General features: G+C 38.9%; 1 protein-coding gene and 1 non-coding gene across 4 annotated transcripts in view; one reads left to right on the top strand and one right to left on the bottom strand.

The window, feature by feature from the left end:
* The first annotated feature begins 5,619 nt into the window (after positions 1 to 5,619).
* The window catches only part of LOC113881820 (chorionic somatomammotropin hormone 2), a 70,549-nt gene continuing 49,020 nt past the window's right edge, over positions 5,620 to 27,148 (top strand). Inside the window, exons 1-5 of one of the 3 annotated variants that reach the window (XM_027524933.1) lie at positions 5,663 to 5,858; positions 13,217 to 13,398; positions 15,298 to 15,405; positions 17,374 to 17,553; positions 18,187 to 18,528. In XM_027524933.1, coding sequence (XP_027380734.1) covers positions 5,684 to 5,858; positions 13,217 to 13,398; positions 15,298 to 15,405; positions 17,374 to 17,553; positions 18,187 to 18,378 — 837 coding nt within the window. In that variant the 5' untranslated portion in view covers positions 5,663 to 5,683 and the 3' untranslated portion in view covers positions 18,379 to 18,528. Of the gene's footprint in view, positions 5,859 to 13,216; positions 13,399 to 15,297; positions 15,406 to 17,373; positions 17,554 to 18,186; positions 18,529 to 27,148 lie in introns of those variants that run through there. The other 2 variants (XM_027524935.1, XM_027524932.1) reach the window with 2 other exon arrangements.
* On the bottom strand, positions 10,647 to 10,755 carry LOC113882364. The gene has a single exon (XR_003508372.1). It is a non-coding gene; the product is annotated as a U6 spliceosomal RNA (small nuclear RNA).

The following is a 27,148-nucleotide window of genomic DNA, read 5'->3' as shown; positions in this document are numbered from 1 at the left end:
GATTAGGGCCTGAAGAATGGAAGAGCAACACAGCAGCACCTAAGAGAAGACAAGCCAGGCCCAGCATTCCTGACCTCCAGCCTAGCCTCAGAAGGCAGCCTGAGTAGGGCTGTTCTTCCCAAGGAATAAATGTGAAGGAACACCAGGTGGTGGTTTAGTTGCTAAGCTGTGCCTGACTCTTTGTGACCCCATGGACAGTAGCCCATCAGGTTGGACTGTCCACTGAATTCTCCAGGCAAGAATACGGATTCCCATGTCCTCCTCCAGGGGATCTTCCCAACCCAGGGGTTGAATCCAGGTCTTCACAAGGCAAGTGGATTCCTTACTGTCTGAGCCACCAGGAAAGCCCAAGAAACTCAATAATGGCATGGATATTTGGAAAATAAAAGGATAAAAGCATATGTTAATATTAGATAAAGTAGAGTTGAGAGCAAAGAAAATTTCCAAAGACAAAGGAATATAAGGACATTACATAAAGAATACAGAGTTGAACCCCTGGGTCAGGAAGATCTCCTGGAGGAGGGCATGGCAACCCACCTTAACATTCTTCCCTGGAGAATCCCCATGGACAGAGGAGCCTGGCAGGCTATATAGTCCATGGGGTCACAAAGAGTTGGACATGACTGAAGTCACTTAGCACACATGTAAGAGAGTAAAACTTAAAAGTCCTCACCAAAAAGATCTTGAAAGGTAAATATATTAGGTGATATTAATAATTAAATGTTAATTAAATCAATGAGGGAATCCAGTAATAATGTATACCTATTTTAATTGTCATGTATTCTTTAAATACTTGCCATTTTATCTGGAAAATATATTTTTAAAGTAATTAGCCTCCAATTAAATATTTTAAATTTAATAAGCAAAAAAACAATAAAAAAATTGAAAAAACAAAAATAGCAAGAATTTCAATGCTTTTTATATAATTTATTTCAAATATTACACTTGGCAGAAAAAGAGTTTTGTTTTTTTTTTTCCCAGATAATAATCAGTGGGATTCATTGGATATTCAGAAAATTAAGAAACCTTGGAAATTATCTTGGCAATCCTCCCATATTAAGAATATGTAAGTAAATCCATGAATGATTATGTCACTTATCTAAACTTATAAAACTCGATGCAAAAGTAGCAATAGAAACCAGATTTCCTAGGTTTAAGTGAATCTCTACAGAATTACCCCGCATGGAAATGTCTCCTATGCTCTGCAAAACTTGATTCTTATCTCGTTCAAAGAACTGATCATATTCCACCTTGTATTCATTGTCCAGTTAACATAAGTTTAACCAAGCAAATTAAATTCCTTGAAGGGTCAATCCTGGCATGTCTGTTCTTCTCACTCTATATTCTCACATATGGCTAAAGCTCTTTATAAATGCCTTCTTCTCCCTGGAACACCCTCTCTCTCTTACATGATTACCTCCTCGACATCTTTCAGATCTCAGTAAAAACCAGTTCCTCCAAACAGCGTTTCCTGACTCTGACACAGCTCAGGTCTCCTTGTTATGTGGACATAGGGCATTCTGTGCTTTTCCCTCTGGACACGTGTCCCAGTTGTGGTGCAACATTTAACTTTGAAATTCACCTCATTTCTGTTTTTTTGTTAAAATTTAAATCCTAATTCATACAGTCCACATGTGTGCTCTTCACTGCTGTCCGTTCTTTGGATCCATCAGGCCTTTGTTATGTGTTTGTTCAATGAAACACTTTTATTCGTGCAGAATAAAATTTCAATGAATTTTTGATGCTGCTCTCACAGCATACAGTGAACTAGGGCTTTCACAAGAGCCCTAATCCCATTCATGTGGGCTCTGCCTTCATGTGGGTTCTGAACTCATGACCTAATTATTTTCAAATGGTCCCACCATCTAAAGTCATCACTTTGGGGATTAGGTTTTCAACATAGGAATTTTGGGAAAAAACAAGAATTAGTCCATGGCACCCAACCAGGAGACTGAGTTGTCTAAGGTAACCCAAAGCCTCATCCATACTGAATGCTCTGTGGTGCTGATATGAAGCCAAGGACTAAGGAATTACAGATTTCTCCCGGTATATACCCAGGGGATTACAGAGTTTTGAAAGATACAGAAAAACCTGCCCAGATAAAAAAAATTGTTATATTTAGGGGAAAAATTGTCTAATCTGTAAAAAATAGCATGCATTTTGTATACTATATTTGAATATATAAAACTCAGTTACCTATCCATACATCAAACACATTACAGAAATACAAAAAATCACATTTACAATTGCATCAAAAAATAAAATACTTAAATAAATTAAAGCAAGGTGTTGAAAGATCTATGGATGAAACATTCAAGACACTCATGAAGGAAATGTTTAAAACAGACAAAAGGAGCATATTTCATATTTATTGACTGGAAGAATTAATATTGTTAATACATCCATTCTACCCACAGCTATCTACATTTTCACTGCAGTCTCTATCAAAATGTCAAAACTTTTCACAAAACAAACAAAAAAATTCTACAACTTGTATAAAACTGTTGTTGTTGTTCGGTTGCCAGGTCATGTCTGACTCTTAGTGACGCCCTAGACTGCAGTGTGCCAGACTTCCCTGTCCCTTACCATCTCCTAGAATTTGCCCAAGTCCATGCCCATTGAATTGGTGATGCCATTCAACCAATTCTCATCCTCTGTCAGCCTCTTTTTCTTCTGCCTTCAATCTTTCCCAGCATCAGGGTCTTTTCCAATAAGTCAGCTATTCACATTAGGTGGCCAGTGTATTGGAGCTTCAGCATCAGTCCTTCCAAAGAGTATATGGGGTTGATTTCCTTAAGCTTGACTGGTTTTGAACTCCTTCCTGACCAAGGGACTCTCAAGAGTCTTCTACAGCACCATAGTTCAAAAACATCAGTTCATCAGCACTCTGCCTTCTTTATTGTCTGTCCAGATCTTACATGTGTACATGACTAATGGAAAGAGCATAGCCTTGACTATACAGACCTCTGTCAGCAACGTGATGTCTTTGCTTTTAACACACTGTCTAGGTTTGTCAGAGCTTTCCTGCCAAGAAGCAATCTTCTTCTAAACTTGTGCCTGCAATCACCATCCACAGTGACTTTAGATCCCAGGAAGACGAAATCTGTCACTGTTTCCACCTCTTCCCCTTCTACTTGCATGTAAGTGATGGGACCAGATGCCATGATCTTAGCTTTTTTGATATTGAGTTTTCAGCCAGCTTTTTCACTCTCCTCTTTCACCCTCATTGGAGGCTCTTTGGTTCCTCTTCGCTTTCTGCCATTAACATGGTATCATTCACATATCTGAGGTTGTTGATATTTCTCCCAGCAATCTCGATTCCAGCCTTTAGGACTCATCCAGTCCAACATTTCGCATGACATGCTCTGCATATAAGTTAAATCAGCAGGGTGACAATATTCAGCCTTGATGGACTCCTTCACAAATTTTGAACCAGTTTATTTTTCCTTGTCTGCTTCTAACTGTTGCTTTTTGAACTGCATACAAGTTTCTCAGAAGACAGTAAAGGTTCATCTGGTATTCCCATCTCATTAAGAACTTTCCACTGTGTTGTGATCCACACAGTTTGGTGAGATCAATGAAGCAGACGATTTTCTGGAATTCCCTTGCTTTCTTTATGTTCCAGCAAATGTTGCCAATTTGATCTCTGGTTCGTCTCCCTTTTCTAAACCCAGCTTGAACATCTGGAAGTTCTAGGTTCACATAATGCTGAAGCCTAGCCTGGAAGATTTTGATCATAACCTTACCAGCCCTGGAGATGAGTGCATCTGTTCAGTGGCTTGAACATTCTTTAACAATGTCCTTCTTGGGAACTGGGATGAGGATTGACCTTTTCCAGTCCTCTGGTCACTGCTGGCTCTTCCAAGTTTCCTGACATATTAAGTGGACCACTTTAATAACACCATCTTTCAGGATTTTAAATAGCTTTGTTGGAATTCTATCACCTCCACTAGCTTTGTTGGCAGCAGTGCTTTTTAAGACCCACTGGAGTTCCCATTCCAGAATTTCTGGCTCTGAGTGAGAAACTACACCATTGTGATTATCTGGGTCATTAAGATATGTTTTTGTATAGTTCTTCTGTGTACTTTTTCCATCTCTTCTTGGTCTATTCTGCTGTATTAAGTCACAAAGCACCAAAGATAAAAGCGATCTTGAGAAAGAAGAACAAAGTTCAAGACTAGGGTTGCTGATTTCAAATTGTATTAGAAAGCTATAGTAATCAAAACAGAATGCTTTGCTTCTGGCATGAAAATAGACACATAGATCAAGAGAGCAGAATAGCGAAGCCGGAAAGAAACACACACATATATTGTCGGTTAGCTTATGAAAAAGGAGCTAAGTCTATCCAGTGGGGAAAGGACAAGCTTGTCAAAAATGGCACTGGGGAAACTGGATAGTCCAGTGAAATAATGGTACTGTACCCCCGTCGTTTACCATGCATAAAAATGGATTAAAAATTAGAACATAAGACTTTAAGCGATTAAACTCTTTGAAGAAGACACTGCGGTAATCTTCTTGCCATCGGTGTTTGCAATGAGGTTTTGGGTTTCACACCAAAAGCAAAGGCAACAACTGCCAAAACAAGTGGATCCACATCAGACTCCAAAGAAAAGAACGTCAGTAAAATCAAATGGCAATTTACAGATTGACAGAAGATATTCCAAATCATGTATTTGATAAGGGCTTAATATCCAAAAATACATGAGACATACAACTCAAGGACAAAAACCCCCAAATAATCCAAATTTTTAGTGGAGCATAAGAATAGTAAGACTTTCAATAAATCTGAAGATTAGACTACAGATGAGAGACACAGCAAGGTTTTCCTTCTAGAACAATAAAAGCCTGTGCCTTCCTGCATTACTTTCTTCATCTCCACTCACTTATTTGACAATTACAATTCAATGTGTACATTCTTCAGTCAATAGCAATCACCCCACAGTGAGCTATAATATGTACTAAGAACAGCCCCACCAGGGGAAAAAAAAATCCTAATGTTTGCATCCTTACTAATGAGGCATATCAAAAGGAAGGTAATTTCCAGAGTTTACCACTACATTGTTTTCTATATTTCATTTCAAAATTGAGCTACCTAGTAAGGAAATGAGTTAAGAGACCTCAATAACATTTAGATAGAAAATCAGTTTTAAATGGGAGCATTAATGGATTATAACTTGGGGTTATTTATTACTACTGTTGTAACTGTATTCCTTTTGGATCTCTACTGCATCCATTAATAATTGATTATAAATATTAATACCAACACAGGGGTACATACTACTAAAGTTATAGCGAATAGAGAAAGACATAGAACATATTAGGCAAGAAGTGAAAGTATGGGAAGTCAGCAATGGTAGTAAAGGGCAGTTTTACCTTGAGAGGAACGAAGGTTCTCAAACTTTCTTGAAACATCAAGATCCTGCCAACTGTCAGGAATTAGCTTAATTTGTAAACCACAAACTCTACCAGAAGAAATTTAAGTTCATAAAAACATTATGATGCTAAAACCCAAAATTTAGACAGAGAATAGTGTAGGGTCGGGTATATAGACATTCAAAGTTCTCCATTGATTAGTGCATCAGGCACTCAAGGATCACCCTCACTGAAGTCTTTATTGCTCAACCTACAGGTACCAGCATGAAGAGAGATAGCTCTACTCCACAGGCAGTTGAACCCTACTTTTATGGCCTCATGGCTTTCCTTAAGAAGCATTCCATGCAGCAGATTTCCTCCATCCCATCCCATCAGGCTATCTCCCCAAGGTCAACAGGAGTCCTCACCCTGGGATCATTCCACAATCCCCATGGCTCCAGCTCCCAGCTTCCGTGGACACCAGTGGACTTACAACCCTGTCCGAGGTATGAGAGGCTGCAGCATGGCTTGTCTATGTGGTTCTCACTCTGTTCAGACTGTCACAGAGTAGTTAGCTCACTCCCCAACAGCTTCAAATGCCTCCCCCTTCCCAGTGGATGGCCATGGACATGGGGATCTCTCCCCTGCGCTTCAGCTCCCTCTCCCCCAGGTTCAGGCTGGTCCCACTTGCTCTCCTCCTTCTTTCCCCTTCCTCCTTGTCCCTTCTTTCCTTTGTCCTACCAAGTTCTGTGTAGATCGGGATGTTCCTTCTCAGTAGTCAGGGAGTCCTGCCAGGATTCACCTGGTCTTCTGGGAGAACTGCTGCCTCTTTAGACATTCTTGATGCATCAGTGGAGAGAGGTGTACCCCACTTCCACCTACCCCTCCGTCATCTTGTCCACCCCGTTTGTGCATGGATTAGAAACGAGTTTCCTTTCTATTAAGTAACATTGTCATCACCACACACATTTAACTTTTGCTTTTTGAGGAGAACACAGGTAAGTTCCACTCTCTTCAGTTCAGTCAGTCATTCAGTTGTGTCCCACTCTGTGTGACCCCAGGGGCTGTAGCATGCCAGGCTTCCCTGTACATCCCGACTCCCAGAGCTTGTTCAATCTCATGATTAGATCATGAAGCTCAAACTTAGATCCTCACCTTATTACTTTTTTATACATGAAAATATGTGACCTTTAAAAATCTCTCCCTATTTGTCCTACCCTTCAGTCTTTGGCAGTCATTTTTCTACTCTGAGTTCCCTTCTTTTTTTTGAAAGTCCTTATAGTTGAGATCCTGTGGTATTTGTCTTTCTCTGACTTAGTTTACTTAGTGTAATGCCCTCCAGTTTCATCCACGTTGCCACAAATGGAAGGATTTCTTTCCCATTCTAATGGCTAAATAGTATTTACCTATATAGGTCACAGGGAGAAGGCAATGGCACCCCACTCCAGTACTCTTGCCTGGAAAATCCCATGGATGGAGGAGCCTGGTAGGCTGCGTCTATGGGGTTGCTAAAAGTCAGACACAACTCAGCGACTTCACTTTCACTTTTCACTTTCATGCATTGGAGAAGGCAATGGCAACCCACTCCAGTGTTCTTGCCTGGAGGATACCAGGGACGGGGGAGCCTAGTGGGCTGCCGTCTATGGGTCGCACAGGATCGGACAGGACCGAAGTGACTTAGTAGTAGTAGTATATATGTCACATCAGATAGTTTTAATCCATCCACCTGTTGAAAGACTGTTGTTTCTATATCAAGGCTATTGTGAATAATGCTGCAATGAACATGGGAATACAGATCTCTCTTTGAGACAATGATTTCATTTGCTTTGACTATATATCCAGAAGTGGGATAATGGATCACAGAAATGTTCTCTTTTAAATTTCTTGAATAACCTCCACAGTATGTGTTCATGGGAGTTGCTCCAGTATACATCCCTACCAACAGTGCATAAACACTCCTTTTTCTCCTCAGCCTCAATAACATTTGTCATTTCTTACATTTTTGGTACTAACCTTTCAAACAGGTATGAGGATATATCCCTTGTGCTTTTGATCTGCATTTCTTTTGATTACTAGTGATACTGAGCATCTTGTCATATACCTCTTGATCATCTATATGTCTTATATGTGGGAAAATGTCTATTCTTAAAAGATGGAGCATAAATTATGTTTACTGTATTCCAATACACAAAACACAGTTGCCTACCTATATATCAACAATGGACTATCAGAAAGTGGAATAAAGAAAACAATCCCATTTGCTATTGCATCAAATAAAGATAAAACACTTAGAAATAAACAAGCAAGGTGCTGAAAGATTTTATGCAAAACCTTTAAGACATTGATAAGAGAAATTTAAAAAGAGTTAAAGATACGTAAAGTTAGTTTGTCTATAGAATGTGTTTCTTGAGGTCGGATTTTTATTACTATGCACTTTCCTCTTAGAACTGCTTTTGTTGCATCCTCTAGGTTTTTGACCATCATGTTTTCATTGTTCTTTGTTTCTAGGAATGTGTTGATTTCCCTTATGTCTTCAGTAAACTGAAGAAACTCATTATTTAGAAATGTGTTGTTTAATCACCATGTGTTTGTGTTCTTTAAAGTTCTTTTTTCCCTATAATTGACATCTCATTTCATAGTGCTCTTGCCTTGAAAATCCCATGGATGTAGGACCTCCTGGGCTACAGTCCATGGGGTTGCTAAGAGTCGGACAGGACTGAGCGACTTCACTTTAACTTTTCACTTTCATGCATTGGAGAAGGAAATGGCAACCCACTCCAGTGCTCTTGCCTGGAGAATCCCAGGGACGGGGGAGCCTGGTGGGCTGCTGCCTATGGGCTCGCACAGACTCGGATAAGACTGACGTGACTTAGCAGCAGTAGCAGTAGCAGTATCATAGTATTGTGGTCAGAGAAAATTCTTGATATAATTCCAATTTCCTTAAATTTATTGAGGTTTGATTTGGGACCCAAGATGAGGAGAATGTTCCATGTGCACTTGAGAAGAAAGTGTATTCTTCTGCGTTTGGATGGAATGTGCTGAAGATATCAGTTAGTTCTGTTTGCTCTAATATTTCCTTCTAGGTTTATGTTTCCTTATATTTTCTGTTCTGATAATCTGTCCACTGGTGTAGGTGCAGGGTTAACATGCCTACTATTATTGTGTTATGCTCAATTTCCCCTTTTGTGTCAGTTAGTGTTTATCTTATGTATTGAGGTGCTCTTATGTAGGGTACATAAATAGTTAAAATTGTTATGTCTTTTCTTGGACTGATCCCTTGATCATTTGGTAGTGCCCTTCTTAATCTCTTATAATAGTTTTGATTTTAAGGTTTGTTTTTTCTGATACGAGAATTGCCAATCCGTCTTTCTTTTGATTTCCATTTGCATGGAATATCTTTTTCCATCCACTCACTTTCAGTCTGTATGTGTCTCTAGGACTGAAGTGGGTCTCTTGTAGACAGCATATATATGGGTCTTGTTTTTGTATCCATTCAGCCAGTCTGAGTCTTTTGGTAAGAATGGAAGAAGATAATAGCAAATAAAACAACCGATAAAGGATTGCTTTCCAAAATACAAGCAGCTCAAACAACTCAGTCATCAAAAGCAAAGGCAACAACTGCAAAAATAAACCAGTGAGACCACATCAAACTCAAAACCTTCTGCATAGTAAAAGAAGCCATCAGTAAAATGAAATGACAACCTATGCAATGAAAAAAAATATTTGCAAATCACATATTTGCTAAGGACTTCGTATCCAAGTATATATAAGAGACTTATGCAACTCAGTATGAAAAGAAATCAAACAACCCAAATTATTAAATGAGCAAAGGAAGAGTAAGTGTTTTGAAAAATCTGAAGAGTAGACTGTACATGATAGACCCTATACATTTTTCCTTCCAGAACAAAAGCCTGTGTCTTCCTGGCATTGCTTTCTTTATCTCCAATCACCTGTTTGGTGATACAGTTCACAATATACATCCTTTACCCAATAGCAGTCACTGAACACTGAGCTATATGTGCTCAGAAGAGCCTTATTAACTATAACAAACTAATAATTACATACTTAATCTTGAGGCATTTAAAATCTAAGGTGATTGTCAGAATTTTCCACTCCAATGTTTTCTACATTCTTCTTCAAAATTGAAACACCTACTATGGAAAAATGAGTAGGGGACCTCAGTAATACATGCATAGAAAGTTATTTAAAACCAGGAGCATTACTGGAGTACATTTTTGGGGGAATGTATTATTACTAGTACTATTGCAATTTTATTGCCTTTAATTCTCTGCTATACTAGTGGATATTGATTTAAAATAGTAATAACAACATACAGCACATAGTACTCAGGGTACAGTAGACTGAGAAAGACAAAGCTTATGAGGCAGGAAGGGAAATCACAGAAAATTATCAACAGTATCAAAACGAAGTGCAGTATTGCCTAGAAAGAAAGCAGAGTCCTCTAATTGTTTGGAGACAACACAAACAAGCAAGATGTGAGCCAACCAGCTTAAACTGTGTACCAGAAACCGCACCAGAAGGAAAATGAAGTTCATAAAAATATGCTGATACTAAACGCCAAAATCCAGACAGAAAGAGTATAGGGTAAGGTTTATGTGATGCTGAAAACTACTCAGAAAGGTAGACATGGAAGCAAATACACTAATGAGCATCAGAAAGATCAAAGCACAAAAGGTCTGAAAAATAAATCATAAAGTGAATTGGTAGTATAATCAAAAGAATAAGAGAATCAAATCAGAAAACCAAAATATAAAGACTTGTGCACGTGATAGACCCAGAGAATTCTCAGCAGAGAAAATTTCGGCCTTAGTGACCAGTGAACAGAAACCTCCACCATCAGGAACAAAAACCCTGGGCAGGACTCACGACTGTGCGCTTCTGGAAACAGCCTCAGTTTCAAAGTTTGGGCACCGTACCTCCGAAAAGTGAATGCAGACAAGGATTATAGCCTGCTATGACACTGAATCAAGACAATAGTGTTTGTGAGTTTACTTTTCTCATTCAACTATAAAGTTAATGAATCATTAACCAATGATAATTGACATCATCAGTTTCCAGTCAGATCCTCTTTAATCATACAGTGGATATCTGAACCTGTTATATGATCCCCAATAACAGTTTTTATAATTGAATTTCTTGATGTTTAATTGAAGGGGACTTGCTTTACAATACTGTACTGGTTTTGGCCAAACCTCAGCATGAATCAGCCACAGGGATACCTATGTCCCCACGCTCTAGAACCTCCTTGCCACCACCCCTTGAAGCTGTTACAGAAAAATATGAAAAGCTTAACAAATTTGTGTGTCATCCTTGGGCAGGGGTCATGCTAATCTTCTCAGTGTTATTCCAAATTTTTAATATATGTGCTATGAAAGCAAACACATGTATAACAATTGTGGGAATGTCATGGAAACATGTAGAATATCATATAGGAAACGAATCGCCAGTCCAGGTTCGATACAGGATCCTTGGGGCTGGTGCACTGGGATGACCCGGAGGGATGGTACAGGGAGGGAGGTGGGAGAGGGGTTAGGGATGGGGAACACATGTACGCCCGTGGCAGATTCATGTTGATGTGTGGCAGAACCAATAGAATATTGTAAAGTAATTAGCCTCCAATTAAAATCAATAAATTTAAATTTAAAAATAAAAAAATAAGTATTTGAGATAAAATATTAAAAAAAACAATTTAACAGAAAAAAATCATATAGTCATCTACCAATAGATGATCAATTACATTAGGAATTAGGGTATTCGTCTATATTTACCACCTCTTATAAAATTGAATTTTATAAGGTCCAAAGTTTCATGAAGGAATTAAGCATATATTTATGCATAGCACATGTATACATGCACAGAAATATATGCACACAAATACATTTCTGTTATATAAGCTATTATCCTCCTGGCCTGTCACAATAAGCTCTTTACTTGATGAGAGAGATAGTCCCAAATTTCTCCAACTTATATGTCTTGTTTTTGAGGACCACTTCTTTTATTTTCCAAAGAAGGCAATGGCACCCCACTCCAGTACTCTTGCCTGGAAAATCCCATGGAAGGAGGGCCTGGTGGGCTGTAGTCCATGGGGTCAGTAAGAGTCGGACACGACTGAGTGACTTTACTTTCACTTTCTTTTATTTTCATCACCTAATTTTAAATATTCATTTTATTCTTAGATACCATGCCAATTTAAACTAACTACGAAAAATAAAAATAAAAAAATAACAAAAAATAAACTAACTAAGAGCAGAGAAAACCTACTAAATGCTGATATCTTATCCTTAATTAAATTCTCACTCTTCTGGTAAATTGGAAAAAGAATCATGTTCAGATCTCATTCAGGAGGATAAAATCTCTATTTTATCAGTTCTCTTGTCCAAACTCAATTCTTGCTCACTTTAGTCTTAAATTCTGCTTACTTACAAAGGTCAGACAGGAAAAGTAATATTAAAATCACACTTGCAAGAGTCTATGATTTATGCTTCTGTTGGCCAAAGGTAGGGCCAGGAATAATTTCTGAAATATTACAATACATCATGGAAGCATGAAGGTCTAGTTCTACTGTCAAAGAGGAGATGTTTGGAGATGGTTAAAAACTAAGCCCCATGGGTTGTCAGGATGTATTCCCGACCAAACAGGTAAATTTTGTCCTTAAAAAGTCAAAGTCAGGAAAGGGCAGGCCTTGTTTGCAGAGCCGATGACGTCGTCTTAGGTGCTGACCAGGTAATATTCTTGTGTTATCATTTGGAGATTTATTTGCTATTTTCTCGAAGAAACAAACGTAATGAGAAGAATAAAGATGGATAAGAGTAGAAGAGCTGCCGAGGTGCCAAGAAGAAAGGCTAGCCAAGAGAACCAGGCCCCTACACTGATAATTGTCAAAGACTGTAACAGTGAGTGTTTTATAGACAGAGCAGAACAAATGGATAAAACCAATGTTCTAGGGTCACTGCTGTTTTGCAGGCAAAGACAAAATATTTTTCTTCTTAAGCAGAGTCATCACAGCTCCTGATGTGGTCCTGGTTACAAACATGCAGACCGAGGGCCACAGGCATGTGTGATGTGACATCAGGAAGTGAACAGATGTACTGGTGCCCAGTCATCTGCATCTGCTAATAATGGGTCCTGGGGAAAATTACTTGCCCTCTCCAAGTCATCACATCTTCATTAACATAACTTGATGATCATAGTGAAGATTAAGGCTATCTCACAGGGTTCCTGTGGAACACAGATTTTGAGATGTTTCAAAGCTTTTTTGAAAGTATCAGAGACATGCATGGGGTTACTAAGGTGAGTGAGCAGATCCAAGGTACAGTATCTTTTTCTCTTAGTATTCTCTCTGTACTCAATAGTGGTGATCAGTCAGTCACGTGTTTACTCTTACCCCAGTGTGATGGTAAACCACACAGATTAACTGGACTTTTCTTGTCATTTCAGTGTCTAAAAATCAAGCATTAGTCAATGTAGAGTTAAAAAAATTGCAAACTCCTAGAAGGCCTCGCTGCACAGAGTCTGCAGAGTCCCAAGATTAAACTGTTTTAAAAAAATGGCCTAAGCCCTCTGGCTCAGAATTAAGTTCCAAATGTTTGCAGAGCACAGAAGTACTTCTGGGAGCAATTAAAAAATACACGGAATAACCTACTTCTCCAACTCTCTATCTATGCAAATATCATCAACCATCTAAACTTACACTGAAGGCACTTCTTCTTTCCCACCCCAGCTTCTACAGCAAGAACTCCTGATCAGAGCAACAGGGAAAGAAAAGGCTTCCCTCCACAGGATGGATTTGATGACCTCAGGTGACTAGATCATCTCAGAATGGCTCATGTTTTTATTTAAACAGGGTCCTGCCTGCTGCTGCTGCTGGTCGTGTCTAATCTGCTCCTGTGCCAAGGCATCTCATGCCCGTCCTGCGGTCCTGACGTGTTTGTCTCCTTACAGAAATCCCTTATTGACGTGTTTATCAATGCCGCCAGCCTCTCCCACGACTTCCATAACCTTTCCACAATAATGTTCAATGAGTTTGTAAGTACTCTGGTGTGGTGGTTTAGTTGCTAAATCGTGTCCGACTCTTGCGACCCCATGGACTGTAGACCACCAGGCTCCCAGAAGGAAACTTCCCCTAAGTGACGGGGCTATAGTATCCTTCAAACAAGAACGCTGCAATAACACCGTCTCTAGGTCAAAGAAGCCGTCAGTTCATAAGAAGTTGAAATCGAAGAAAGGATCAGTTTTGTGGAATCTCAAAGATTCCTAAGAAGTGCAATAATTTTTTCAATTTCCTTTCATTCATTTTCTTTTTTAAATTTCCAAAATAAATGATTTGGTATTTATCAGCTAGGAATGCCATAAAATAATACAATAGACTCAGTGGAATAAACAACAGAAATTTCTTTCCTCACAGTTCTGGGGGATAGAAGTCCCAGATCAGGGTGCCAGCAAGGTGAGGTTCTGGTAAGAACTCTTTCTTCCCAGGCTGGCTTCTCTGTAACTCCTCCCAAAGCGTGGGGGGTGGGGAAGAGAGATAGAGGAAAAGACACAGAGACACAAATACACAGAATTCTCTGCTGTTTGGCTTCATGAAGACGCTAAACCTATTGGATCAGCGTTCCACCTTAAGAGCTCATTTGACCTTAATGGGCTTCGCTGGTGGCTAAGATGGTAAAGAATCTGTCTACAGTGTGAGAGACTTGGGTTCTATCCCTGAGTCTGGAAGATTCCCTGGAGACTGGAACGGCAAGCACTCCAGTATTCTTGCCTGAGAAATCCCATGGACAGAGGAATCTGGTGGGCTATAGACCATGGGATCCCCAAAAGTCAGAACCCTTTTCAAAACATAGGACTTTGGCAGTTAGGGCTCTAACACATGAATTTGAAGAACACAGATTCAGCCCATAATACTACCTGACACAAAGCACTTTCAGGTGGGATTGGGGTAAAGGAAGCGTGTTGATTTTCAGGTCCTTTCTCTCTGGGCTTTCTTCTCCAGGCTCAGAGTAAATAGCCAATAAATAAGACCTGCTCTGCAGTGAACTGGGTGGATGGAACATGTTAAACAAAGCTGAATCCCAGTCACAGAAATGAATACTTTGTAGTTTTTTTAAAGGTACAAATTATTGTTTTAAGATTTGCAGTGACTAGGTTTCGAGCTGCAGTAGAAGGGATGTTTACAATTGGAAACAATTATTCTCTTTCTGAGCAAGGTATTTGAAAGTTGTATGTTAATTCTTTTAGGTCAATCAAGGAGCACACAGTAGAGCAGATAGGTAATAAAAGGCGGAGCTAAAGTTTTCTATTAAATTCACGTAGTTCTTTTTACTCATTAGATTTTCTTTTATACTCCATTTTGACTGTCTATTTTTTTTTCCAACTCTTACAAGTAAACAAAAGATTAAATGATTAAATGAGGTGCATGCATGCATTCTAAGTCACTTCAGTTGTGTCCAATTTTTGACAACCCTTCTGACTGTAGCCCAACAGGCTCCTCTGTCCATAGGATTGGCCAGGCAAGAATACTGGAGTAGGCTGCTGTCCCCTCTTGCAAGGGATGCTCCTCACCTAGGATTCAAACCTCAGTCTTGTTATATCTCCTGCATTGGCAGGAATATTCTTTACCACTACCGTCCCCTGGGAAGCACCAAATATTGGTACATATGTGCTATATTTGGTTCAAATAGCAAAAAAAAAAAAAAAAAAAAAGATAATAATAAAACAAGAAGGTAAAAGGTTAAATTTAGAAAAGTTATATGTAAAATCATTTTTATAGAGACAATATATAGAAAAGTAGGAAAAGAATGACTTTCAAATTTTGTGACCCCCCCCCCATTAAAAAAAATACGCGTCTATCAAACATGTTAGTGTTCTGGTAATGGGTTCATCTACTGAATGTCCAACAACCCTAACTAATTGCCTGATTACTTTCAGGATGAAAAATATGCCCAGGGCAAACTGTACTATATCAATGCCACCAAGAGCTGCCACACCAATTCCTTCCATACTCCCGAAGAAAGAGATAAAGCCCAGCAGATGAACGTGAGTCTTTCACCTGGGTTTTTCACCGAATCAAATGAGACAGTCTGTAGGTTACCAGACTTCAGATTATTAGAGGTTATGTTAACTGTATATGCAGAAAAAGGTGGAGGCACCGTAAGCAATAGAAGAGAAACTATACTATGCAGCTGATAAAGCATGAGCGAAATCAAGGGATGACTAAAGATCTGTAGTAGCAAGATAATAACAGATCCATAAATTGTCCATGCAGACAACTTTAGTTCAACCCATGCATTAGACACAGGATTGCAGCTATTATTCTGTATGAAAACAGGAAACGAATGGGTACTTCCATGTGTAAAATATAAGATTGCAAAATTCATGAATATGTAAGAAACACACCCCAGATTTGAGTACACTCTGTTAGTAGTGACTCCTACTTGGGAATCCTATACTGCATCACCCAAGCCCTCGCATCTTCCTTTCAAAGCTCTCCTGATTCTGCTTTTATTTCTCTGACACCTCCTTCATTTCTCATTCTCAATGACTCCTCTGTCACCTTATATTCTTAATATGTAAGTCTCCCCCACAATGGCCTATAAGACATTGCTTTCCTTCTCATGGTGGCAACAATTGCCTCTGTTCTGAGGACAACACAGTTTACATAGAAGCCTCAATCATTTATGGCAGCTACAAGTTTTCACTGTTATAATCTCTTCTTTCTGATTTCCTGCATTATTCTTCCTCCTAACCTTATTTAAAATATTTTCACATGTATCCCCCCTTAAAATTCTATCTTCTCTCTCTACAACCTTCTTAATGATACTAGCATTCTATTCTCCTGTTAAGCTCATTAATAATGAGGGTGAACAAGTAAAGGAAAAAGGACAAAGAGGAAGAAGAGGAGGGATTTTCAATAAGCTTAAATTTAAAGCTTATTTAGATTTACTACATGGCCTTACGTTTTACTTAGCACTTTATGTGACGAGACTTCCCTGGTGGCTCAGATGGTAAAGCATCTGTCTACAATGCGGGAGACCTGGGTTCCATCCCTGGATCGGGAAGACTTCCTGGAGAAGAAAATGGCAACCCTCTCCAGTACTCTTGCCTAAAAAATCCCATGGACAGAGGAGCTTGCTGCAGGCTACTGTCCATGGGGTTACAAAGAGTCGTGCACGACTGAACGACTTCACTTTCACTTTATGTGCATTACTATATTTAATCCTACTCAGTTCTCTGTTCTTTACCACTAAAACAGTTCATGGCTGTAAAGAAATCAAGCATATTAACTAGAGATTTTCAGCCCCCGGGATTTTCAGGCTCAATTCTGCTAGTAGTAGTGAACTAGGGGGAACCCTCCACTGTGAATCCCACTGATGCTGTTACTAAAGACAACGCTGTGCCATTTTCTGCCCGGACACATGTCAACAAAACAACTGTTCTGATATCAGCAGGGGGCTGATGTGGGATCAGCTGAGGAGAGAAGCCTGTTTAGGAACGTCATGTCTTCTTCCTTGTCTCTTTGTTGTAATATCATAAAGCAATTACCGATCTACAATCAATAGGAAGGACTCATCGATTCATTAATACGAATGAATCACTGGGTGACAATGATGTGGGCACAGGTGGAATCCCTCTTTCCTGGGTCAGGCACTGCAGCACATACTCACTTGCGTAAATACTTAGATTCTCTCTCGGAAATATACAAACACAAAAGAACTCACTGAGTGGTGGTAGAATTTCAGAAGTAAAAAGAAAATTCTTCATGTTATACATTAGAATGCATCAGAAGAATTAGTTCCTAAGATAACCTAGATGTTTAAAAATTCAGCAAAGTGTGAACTAATAGCTTGCATTTTATACTTTTGCAACTTTTACTACCTTCAAAAATCTCTGCATACACATAGGAATAACCAAGATTTTTAGGTCAGCTGCTCTGAGCAAAGACCACGTTACCAAAACCAGTGAATTATGATTTTTTAAATGAGATCATTTCTTCTGGTTGCTTAGAATGAAGACCTTAGTAAGTGGACACTCGTGTTACTGTACTCCTGGAATAATCCTCTGTATTATCTACTCCTGGAGCTTCGGAATATGAAAAATCTGTCAGAGGCAGTCATATCAAGTGCCATGGAGATTGAGAACATGTCAGAGAAACTTCAAGCATTCATTGAGAGTCAATTCAGGAAGGTGAGCATCCTGCAGAGGGCTTTCTTTCTTTGTTCATGAATGAAAGAGGTGACCACTGTAATGCATAAGGAGTTTGGAAATATCTCATTTTGTAAGAAAAAGATTCATGACTTCTATATGCTAGATGGCTACTACATAAAGCAGGAGCCTAGACATTCATAGTGATAGATTCTACCGTAAAGGAATCAGAATTTCACTGCAATTTTTGACATGTGCAGCCTTCCCTGCATTGCACACAGTTCCACCAACAGCTTGCCTCTTCCTGGGCACTGGTGGTTGTAATGTTTTCAAGAGTAGTAGTACTAGAGAACAGACTTTCCAAGATCAGCATTTTTCTAAAGTAACCCTGGACATCTGCTATTGAAGTTCCACTTGTCTTCTTTCTCTGTTCTCCTCAAATTAAAGGATGAGAGTGGGAACCCAGGAAGAAAAGAGAAAGTTAAAACTAAACTTGAGTTCCATATCTAGTTTTTAGATTTCTAGTAGTTTTCTCATAGGCTGGCTCCAAAATCCATGTCTGGAGAGTTTTATATTCATATGTCTTCCTCATATCTTTATTTGATAATTAGAAGAAAAAAAGATAAACAAGTACTAAGGGAATGCATGAGAAGTCATTATCATTTGGGTATTCAGATTATTGTTCCAGTCTTGAAGACGATACACGAGGTTAGCAACACCTGGTCAAGATTCTCATCCATGACGTTCAGCGATGAAGATAGGAGTATTTCTGAATATTATAACCTGTTCTACTGCCTGCGCAGGGATTCACGTAAAGTTGACATGTACATCAAGATCCTGACGTGCCGAACCCGCAAAACATGCTAAATCCACATCCATCCCATCCAGCTCTGAGATGGTCATAATCATCTATCCCATAGCGAGCTTCTTGAAATTTAGAGCTTTTTAATGCATGCTCTGTAATGGGTCTCCTCTTAAAAAAATAAACACAGATGCTTTAGAGATGTCAAAATCTAAGAGGGCAATTTGTTAACATTTCTTATCTTCATTTAAGAGTAAATCAAAAGAAAATTCACCCCTACAATTGAGAGAATGAAGCTCCTATTAAAATTAGTCACAAATAGCAAAAGCTGGCATTAGAAAGAAGACCATTAAGAGATTCCATAAGAATCACAGCCAGTGATTCTGGGTCAAGTTATTAGAATCAAAGAATTAGACACTTGTTCATGGTTCTGGTCATGCTACCAAGAAGGCTGGATTCTCAGGATTCTTTATGAAAGCCAGCCACGACTTTCAGCCAACTATCACAGTGTTACACCAGACAAGATAAATGCTTTGCACCTTTGTGTAAATAGCATGAGGTTTCCTGAACTGTCTAAAGATTGTTAGGGTGCTGTCTTAGTCCATCTGGGATGTTATAACAAAATATCACAGGCTTAAAAACAATGGAAATGGATTTCCACAGCGGGGTCATGCAGGGTCCTTTCTGGTCACATAATTCCTACTGTATCCTCACACAGGGGAGGGCTCAGGAGCACTGTGTGTCTCTTGTATATAAAAGCACTCATCTCATTGAAGAGGGTCCATCCTTACAACTCCATCACCTCACAAAGACTGCACCTAGGGTTACCATAACCCTGGGAATCAGGATTTCATCATATGAAATTTCTGGGGGACACAAAGGCTGAGACTATAGCAGATACAAAGGTGAACCGGCTCATCCTCCTGCAGTGGCTGTCGTCACCCACAGTCCACTGCATCCTCATTTCCTGCATCACCTTGCAGCCATTCCATACATTCTATCACTCTGGGTTTCACAAGTCCAGGTCAGTCAAGTGTCAGCTCCATCTCATATTCAGCCTATTCAATGTCTCCCTCTCCCCTGCTGAGGCCCAGGGGACCTACCAGAAAGTGCAGATGTGTCCATTTCTGCAACGTTCCTTCTCTCTCCCTCTCTGGATCTTCATTCCTTGGGCCATGTTGGAACTGGGAAGATGGTAATGAGATGGGAAAGTTCTGACATCACTGACTTACATGGTGCCCTTGTAGCCTTCTTTGGTCCAGACGGACTGATCTGAAATTGCCCCTAACAAGTATTTCTCTTGAGGGGTATCCTGGTGATTTTCCAGGACATTCACAAGTTGGGGATCCCCAAATTCATGGTTTCCTTTTTAATCAGGGGGAATGTTCTGGAACCACAGCTCCCCACCTGCAGTATTCTCCACAGCCTCTCTGTTTCCCTCACTCTGCAAGCACCATCTGGAAAAAATTAAGCAGCCCAAGTCAGCTGCCTATTAACTGACCCACAGGTACCCCATGTATAATAAACACTCTGATCAATTGAATGGCAGAAATAGTGGTGTGCATCTGTCCACCACCTGAGGCCTCTGGGCAATTGTCCAACTGGTCACGTAGACACTGAGTAGATCAGAAAGCTGGATTCAAAAACACATTTATCTGAAAAGTGAGATATCATTCTGTCTTCCTTTTAGAGTAACTATCCTTGCCATTAATTATTTGCCATGCAAACATGCCCTAGTAGGTCCCTGAATTATAAAATTCTCCAAATAGACTGAGTCTCTACTGAGGCTGGAGCAATGTGACTGGATTAGGGATGCTCAACTTGTTCAACAGCCTCCAAAAAACTGGGATGAGGGCCAATCACTTGATGGTCTCTCCTAAGAAGTCAGTACCTAGAAGTCAGTCACTTAGGGAGATAGTGGCTCTTCCTAAGAAGAGGCTGGTTTTGCAGCATCTTTAGGGCTTTAGCAGTAATTCCTGGTAAAGAAAATGGGAAAAAACAAAGTAGAAGGGAAAGGGGGATGAATAAGAGAGAAGCAGAGTAAGACAGAAGGAAGGAAAAGCAGCAAAGGGAAAGTGATTCTAAGACTTGGGTAGTGAAGGATGAAATGCTGTTAGAACACTTTATTTTGAAGGACCCAAATGTATATGCTTTTTTTTAATATCTCAAGAGCAAATATCTCATATTCCCTTTCCATGAAAAAACCTTGTAAGCACTTTCTAAGTCATTTACTGCCCTAAACATCTAATTCTATTTTGTTACTTGCTTAACTTTCTTTTGTTCAGTGTCTCGATATTTCCAGCAGAGAGGATGGTATTTATTAGCGGGAAAATTTGGCAGTAAGGGGGACAATGCCATTGGAGGAAATATACACACACCAATAGACCACACACATCCTCATGTATTTGTCTCTTATAAAATTTATTTCAAGCATAAATTTAGGACTTTAGATCAACAACAGAAGTGGTGACATTCAGAGCGCTCTCCTTGCTTGACTGTGACATATAAAGTGAATACTGTAGGTTTCAGACAATGTTGAACAGAGCCATAGATATACTATAGAGTCAGTCAGGAATAGCCAAAGCAGGGATATTTGGACAGGATTTAACAATCACTCGCTTGCCATCCAGAAAGCGTTGATTTTCCCAACTTTTACAGATTTCCACATAAAATTACATTTGAAGAAATGGCCCTATTATATCAAGAATAGTAGCCGTGGTTCCCGAAAAGAAACAAATGAAGAATCTTTGAAGTTCACTGACCTTATAGGTTAGTAAGTCACATGTCATGGATACAATGAGGACTTAAACTGAGGTTTAAAAAAATCTCTCTTGTCCCAAAGCAGGTCTGCAAGTTGTGAAGAAGGAGAGGGTGATATAAACACACAAACTGCTATATTGCATGGTAGCATGAAAAAGAATAAGATGTGGAGCCACCATGGGGCTACAGTGGATTGAAGTAAAGCTAGGAGCCATCTGAGTGTGTCATAGGAGTGACTCAAATGGGATAGCTTTATGATGGAGTTTTGAGAAGTTGATGGGATATTGATGTGCAAAAGTAGGAAAACAGTATATCTGTCAATTCATGTATGATCATCTTATGAAGTAAGGATCTCTGACATCCTAGATCAAGGCAACTGAGATATTAATACACATAGCATTATAAGGTATCATTGAATAATCAAGTCTGACAAAAACACAAGAAATGTTCATTTTATACCATTCATGTTGTATCTCTCATGGTTATGCTCCCACGATATATTGCATATATTATTGTAGGGTTAGAATGGGGAAATACTTGTATGGATTTTTATGCACTAGGGAGAATCATATATTGCAAAATGTAGAGTTTGTCTTTATTCTACAATGCAACAGGAAACCAAGAACATTCAGTCCAAGAGAGCACTAGGTCCAGAAGTAGATAAGAGAAAATTTAATGTGGATTGAGGAGTTATGTTTATGGGGCTGGCAGAGAAAAAGAGACCAGAAAGAGCTGGGAATATTATGACACTAAAAATCAAAGAGGGCTCTGCCAAGTAAAAAGTCGCAAAGCATGTGAGAGATACAGGAAATGAAATAGACCTTGACCACATGCAAGGAATGAGGCAGACAGAGGAGCCAAAAAAGGCATCCAGCAACATGGGACTAGCTGAGTCAATAAGTGACTGAAAAGTCAGAGAGAAGGGAGGAGATAAATTAGGGTTTTATCCAAAAGCACCTGAGCTCTATTGTCCTGTATGTCATCAACTTAGTACCAGAAATCACCAAAAAATGTTAAGGTTCCGCAGCAAATGATAGAAATAAGTAGTCTAAGGTGCCTCTGCTAGAGCCTATGGAATCCCAGAACCAAAGCAGGACTACCCAGTGATAACAAGCAGTGAGTCACTAGTCGCTTTCAACACTTAAATAAGACATACATTGTAAAGCATAGAGGATGAATGGAAATCAAATGCAAACAACCCATACATTTATACACCCAGCCTGCTGCTGCTCCTGCTAAGTCACTTCAGTCATGTCTGACTCTGTGCAACCCCATAGACGGCAGCCCACCAGGCTCTCCTGTCCCTGGGATTCTCCAGGCAAGAACACTGGAGTGGCTTGCCATTTCCTTCTCCAATGCATGAAAGTGAAAAGTGAAAGTGAAGTGGTGCAGTCGTGTCCGAACCTCAGTGACCCCATGGACTGCAGCCTTCCAGGGTCCTCCGTCCATGGGATTTTCCAGGCAAGGGTACTGGAGTGGGTGCCATTGTCTTCTCCAAGAGCCAGCCTAAACAAAACCTGAAACCTACACCAAATAGAGGTAATGGTCTCCTTAATCATGTGTCCACTTTCTCCAAGAGTTTCTCATTCCTTTTGCCTGAATCCTCCCTTGTTTATTAATCCTTCATTGCCTTACTCTCAGCCGACAGTCAGCTAATCACTAATCAAATAAATAATTAACCAGTGTTCACTCCTGAGACATATTTGTATTGATGGACTCCTCAAATGAAAGGCTTTCTAATCCCCTGAAAGTAAAATGCTAATACTGGAAGGACTCCTTCCCAGCCTCTTTCCAAAATGTACACTGGGCAGCAATTGCAAGACTAGCTACTTAGACTATTCTGCCATAATTATAACCTCTTTGGATAATGAAGACAGGAGACAGATGAAGCACTGAAAGATGTGGAGAAAGAAATGCATGTTTGCCAAAACCCAGTATGAAGTTCCTCTCTATGTATTTGCCCATTTCTCTATTACCTAAGAGTTTTTTTTTTTTAAACATTTTTCATATATTTTACACATTTACATACGTATGTGTCCTTTTCACGTTATGTGTATTGCAAAATATCATCTCCCAGCTTCTTAACTTGCCTTTTCTTTTTTTTTTTTTGAAGTTTTATTTTATTTTTATTTATTTATTTATTTTTAAATTTTATTTTATTTTTAAACTTTACATAATTGTATTAGTTTTGCCAAATATCAAAATGAATCTGCCACAGGTATACATGTGTTCCCCATCCTGAACCCTCCTCCCTCCTGCCTCCCCATACCATCCCTCTGGGTCGTCCCAGTGCACTAGCCCCAAGCATCCAGTATGGTGCATCGAACCTGGACTGGCACCTCATTTCTTACATGATATTTTACATGTTTCAATGTCATTCTCCCAAATCTTCCCACCCTCTCCCTCTCCCACAGAGTCCATAAGACTGTTCTATACATCAGTGTCTCTTTTGCTGTCTCGTAAAGATGGGGACCAAGCAAAACTCTCATATCCTGCTGGTGTGTGTGTAATTTGGTAAAAACCACTTTGGAAAACTGTTTAGCATATCAATAAAAGTAGAATAGATTTATACCCAAGGAGCCAGCAACTTCACTTCTTAAAAGATTAAATTGATAGATACCTACTAGGAAGACTGATTAAGAAAATACACTAGCCATTATTATAATGAAAAAGGAGACATCACTAAAGATATTCCAGAAATTGAAATTAGGATCCAGAATATTTAAAAAAGAATTTATGCCAAAAAATGAAAATTGAAGGAAAAATGGACAATTTTCTATAACAAGACAACTTTTCAAAACTCGTATTAAGAAGAAATAAAAAATCAGAATAGTCCTGTAATTACTAAAGATATTAAATCTGTAGTTAAAAACTTCCACTCAAACAAAAGTCTATGTCTGTATGGCACCACCATTGAATTCTACCAAACATTTATTTTAAACAATGAATAAAATTGAGGAAACCACTTGACCTTACACGATGCTAGTAGATTCTTGTTTCAGGCAAATGACACTGTGAGCTTTGAACAAGGGAGAAGGAATTTGGTCCTAGAATAAAAAATAATTTTACAACCATGAAAAAAAAAAAAAAAAAAGAAATGCACGGACAAGTGGAAAAGATACCATAAGCCTTAAACACCGATCTATGCCTGCACACCATACCATTGTGATGGGAGCCAGGTGGGCCTAATGAGGGATGGATTTTTCAAGACAGCTCTATATGAGTTGGCACTGAGAAGTTTGATTCAACTCAACTGTTTCAACATGATTCTTTGATTCTAATACTCAGCGCCACTGTCTCATTTCACTGCATTAAGTCAAAAAGGGAATATACTTATTGCCTAATTGAACACTGCCAAGAGATCGTAAATGTTTTCATCACAAGGAGAAAATTGTAACTATTTCTTATGAGGGATGTTCACCAGACTTATTGCAGAGATTATTTCGCAATATATATCAAATTACTATATTGTACACCTGAAACCAAATACCATTATATGTCAATATTATCTACATACAATGATACCTAAAACTGAAATAGCATATTTGTCAATGTGACTTATATAATGACTTATATAATATAATGATCATATAATCATTATATCTATGTATAATGATACCTGAAACTGAAATAGCATATTTGTCAATGTGACTTATAATGACTTATATGATATAATGATCATATAATCATTATATTATGGACGTAGCACATATGCATGCCTTCGATTTACTTCAGTCACTCAGTCATATCCAACTGTTTGAGACCTCACAGACTCAGATCAGGCTCCCCTGTCCTCCACCATCTCCTGGAGCTTGCTCAAACTCATGCCCATCGAGTCGGTGATGCCATGTAACCATCTCATCCTCTGCCATCACCTTCTCTTTCTGCCATCATGTTTCCCAGTACCAGGGTCTTTTCCAATAAGTCAATTCTTTGCATCAGGTGGCCAAAGTATTGGAGCTTCAGCTTCAGTATCAGTCCTTTCAATGAATATTCAGGGCTGATTTCCTTATTATGGACCGGTTTGATCCTGCAGTCCTAGGGACTCTCAAGAGTCTTCTCCAACACTGCAGTTCAAAAGCACTAACGCATATATATGGAATTTAGAAAGATGGTAACAATAACCTGGTGTACGAGACAGCAAAAGAGACACTGATGTATAGAACAGTCTTATGGACTCTGTGGGAGAGGGAGAGGGTGGGAAGATTTGGGAGAATGACACTGAAACATGTAGAATATCATGTAAGAAACGAGTTGCCAGTCCAGGTTCGATGCGCGATACTGGATGCTTGGGGCTGGTGCACTGGGACGACCCAGAGGGATGGTGTGGGGAGGGAGGAGGGAGGAGGGTTCAGGATGGGGAACACATGTATGCCTGTGGCGGATTCATTTTGATATTTGGCAAAACTAATACAATTATGTAAAGTTTAAAAATAAAATAAAATTTAAAAAAAATATTTCACACCAAAAAAAAAAAAAAAATAAAAAGCATCAATTCCTTGGTGCTCAGTTTCTTTATGGTCCAGCTATCACATCCATAGTGACTACTGGGAAAACCATAACTTTGAATAGATGGAATTTTATTTATATATATAAACGTATAGGTACACACACCTATGTAAGGAAAAGGTTTTGAAAAGGAATATAATTATATCTTGGATAAAGAAAACAAACTAGTATAATTTTTTTTCAAATGTGCATTTTGGCTATCATGTTTGGTTTAAAACCTTCTCTTTAAATGTAGTTTATGTTTATGCTGATAATAGATACAGAAACATGTCTTAACCTTGTAACATTAACTGTAGAACAGTTTATTTACAATAGCTAATTAAAGTCACAAAATTTTGAAACCTATACGCCTGCCCAGTACTCTGCTATTGGTCATTTAACCAATTTATTATTGACTTAATTCCTCCTTGACTCAAAAACTCTTATAGGTGCTTTGTTTACATCAATACACAAAGTGGTAGACACTTATCCTCATGGAACTGATATTCTAGCTGGGGGAAGACAGATAATCTGCAATAAACATGAATCCAGGTACATTTTATGGTATGTTAACAGGTGATCTGTACTATTGGAAAAGAACTAGTAAAGCAGAGGACGGGATTTAGGGAATAAAGGTGAAGAAAGGGAGGTGATTTAAAGAAAAACAACTTAGACCACACTGAGGGGAGCAAACCTGCTCTTGCATTCAGGATTGACGTTTTCCCCTGTCCAGTCAGGTCTCTTGGTCTTCCTCTGCTGCTGCTGCTAAGTCGCTTCAGTCGTGTCCGACTCTGTGTGACCCCATAGAAGGCAGCCCACCAGGCTCCCCCATTCCTGGGATTCTCCAGGTAAGAATACTGTAGTGGGTTGCCATTTCCTTCTCCAATGCACGAATGTGAAAATTGAAAGTGAAGTCACTCAGTCGCGTCCGACTCTTAGCAACCCCATGGACTACCCAACTTCAAAAATTTTTCCGTCTTTGAGTCTCTATGCAAACTCATGCAAATATGCGTGTTCTGAACATTCTGCCTCTCTTCAGTTGAACTGGTTTCATAAAAAATTGTTGGTAAACTCCCCCAAATTAAGTAACATTTTATGCAGCACATTTGATAATTTTCTGATTCCTGAAGAACTAATCTCCAAAGTATTTCCATTTTTCAACAGACTGTCAGTGACATAATTATATTATGTAAAAGTATTTTATATGCATTGGTATTCTAATATATTATGACATTAATAAAATATACACAAAATATAAACTAAATGACACTGAGATAAATAGAAATAGAAATGGAAATAGTAACATTTTCTTCCAGGGGATGAGGACACTCATTTTTATGGTTACTGGACTAATAGATTCGGAATGTACACACATAATTATAACAGTTATTTAACTATCATGATAAAGTAATTTCTTTTACATATAGTTTCAATCAAAATTCTCAGAATACCACAAGGGGCCAGGAATACAATTGTATGTGAATAACTCTCTTCATATGCATATATAAAATTGTGTGAACTCTATTAAGTAATCATCTTTAGTTCTTTTGTTAATCCATCAATTCATCTACTGTCAAATAATCCAAA

Source organism: Bos indicus x Bos taurus, chromosome 23 (assembly GCF_003369695.1).
Source record: "Bos indicus x Bos taurus breed Angus x Brahman F1 hybrid chromosome 23, Bos_hybrid_MaternalHap_v2.0, whole genome shotgun sequence".
Taxonomy (NCBI): domain Eukaryota; kingdom Metazoa; phylum Chordata; class Mammalia; order Artiodactyla; family Bovidae; genus Bos; species Bos indicus x Bos taurus.
This window is presented reverse-complemented; position numbering and strand designations above follow the sequence as displayed.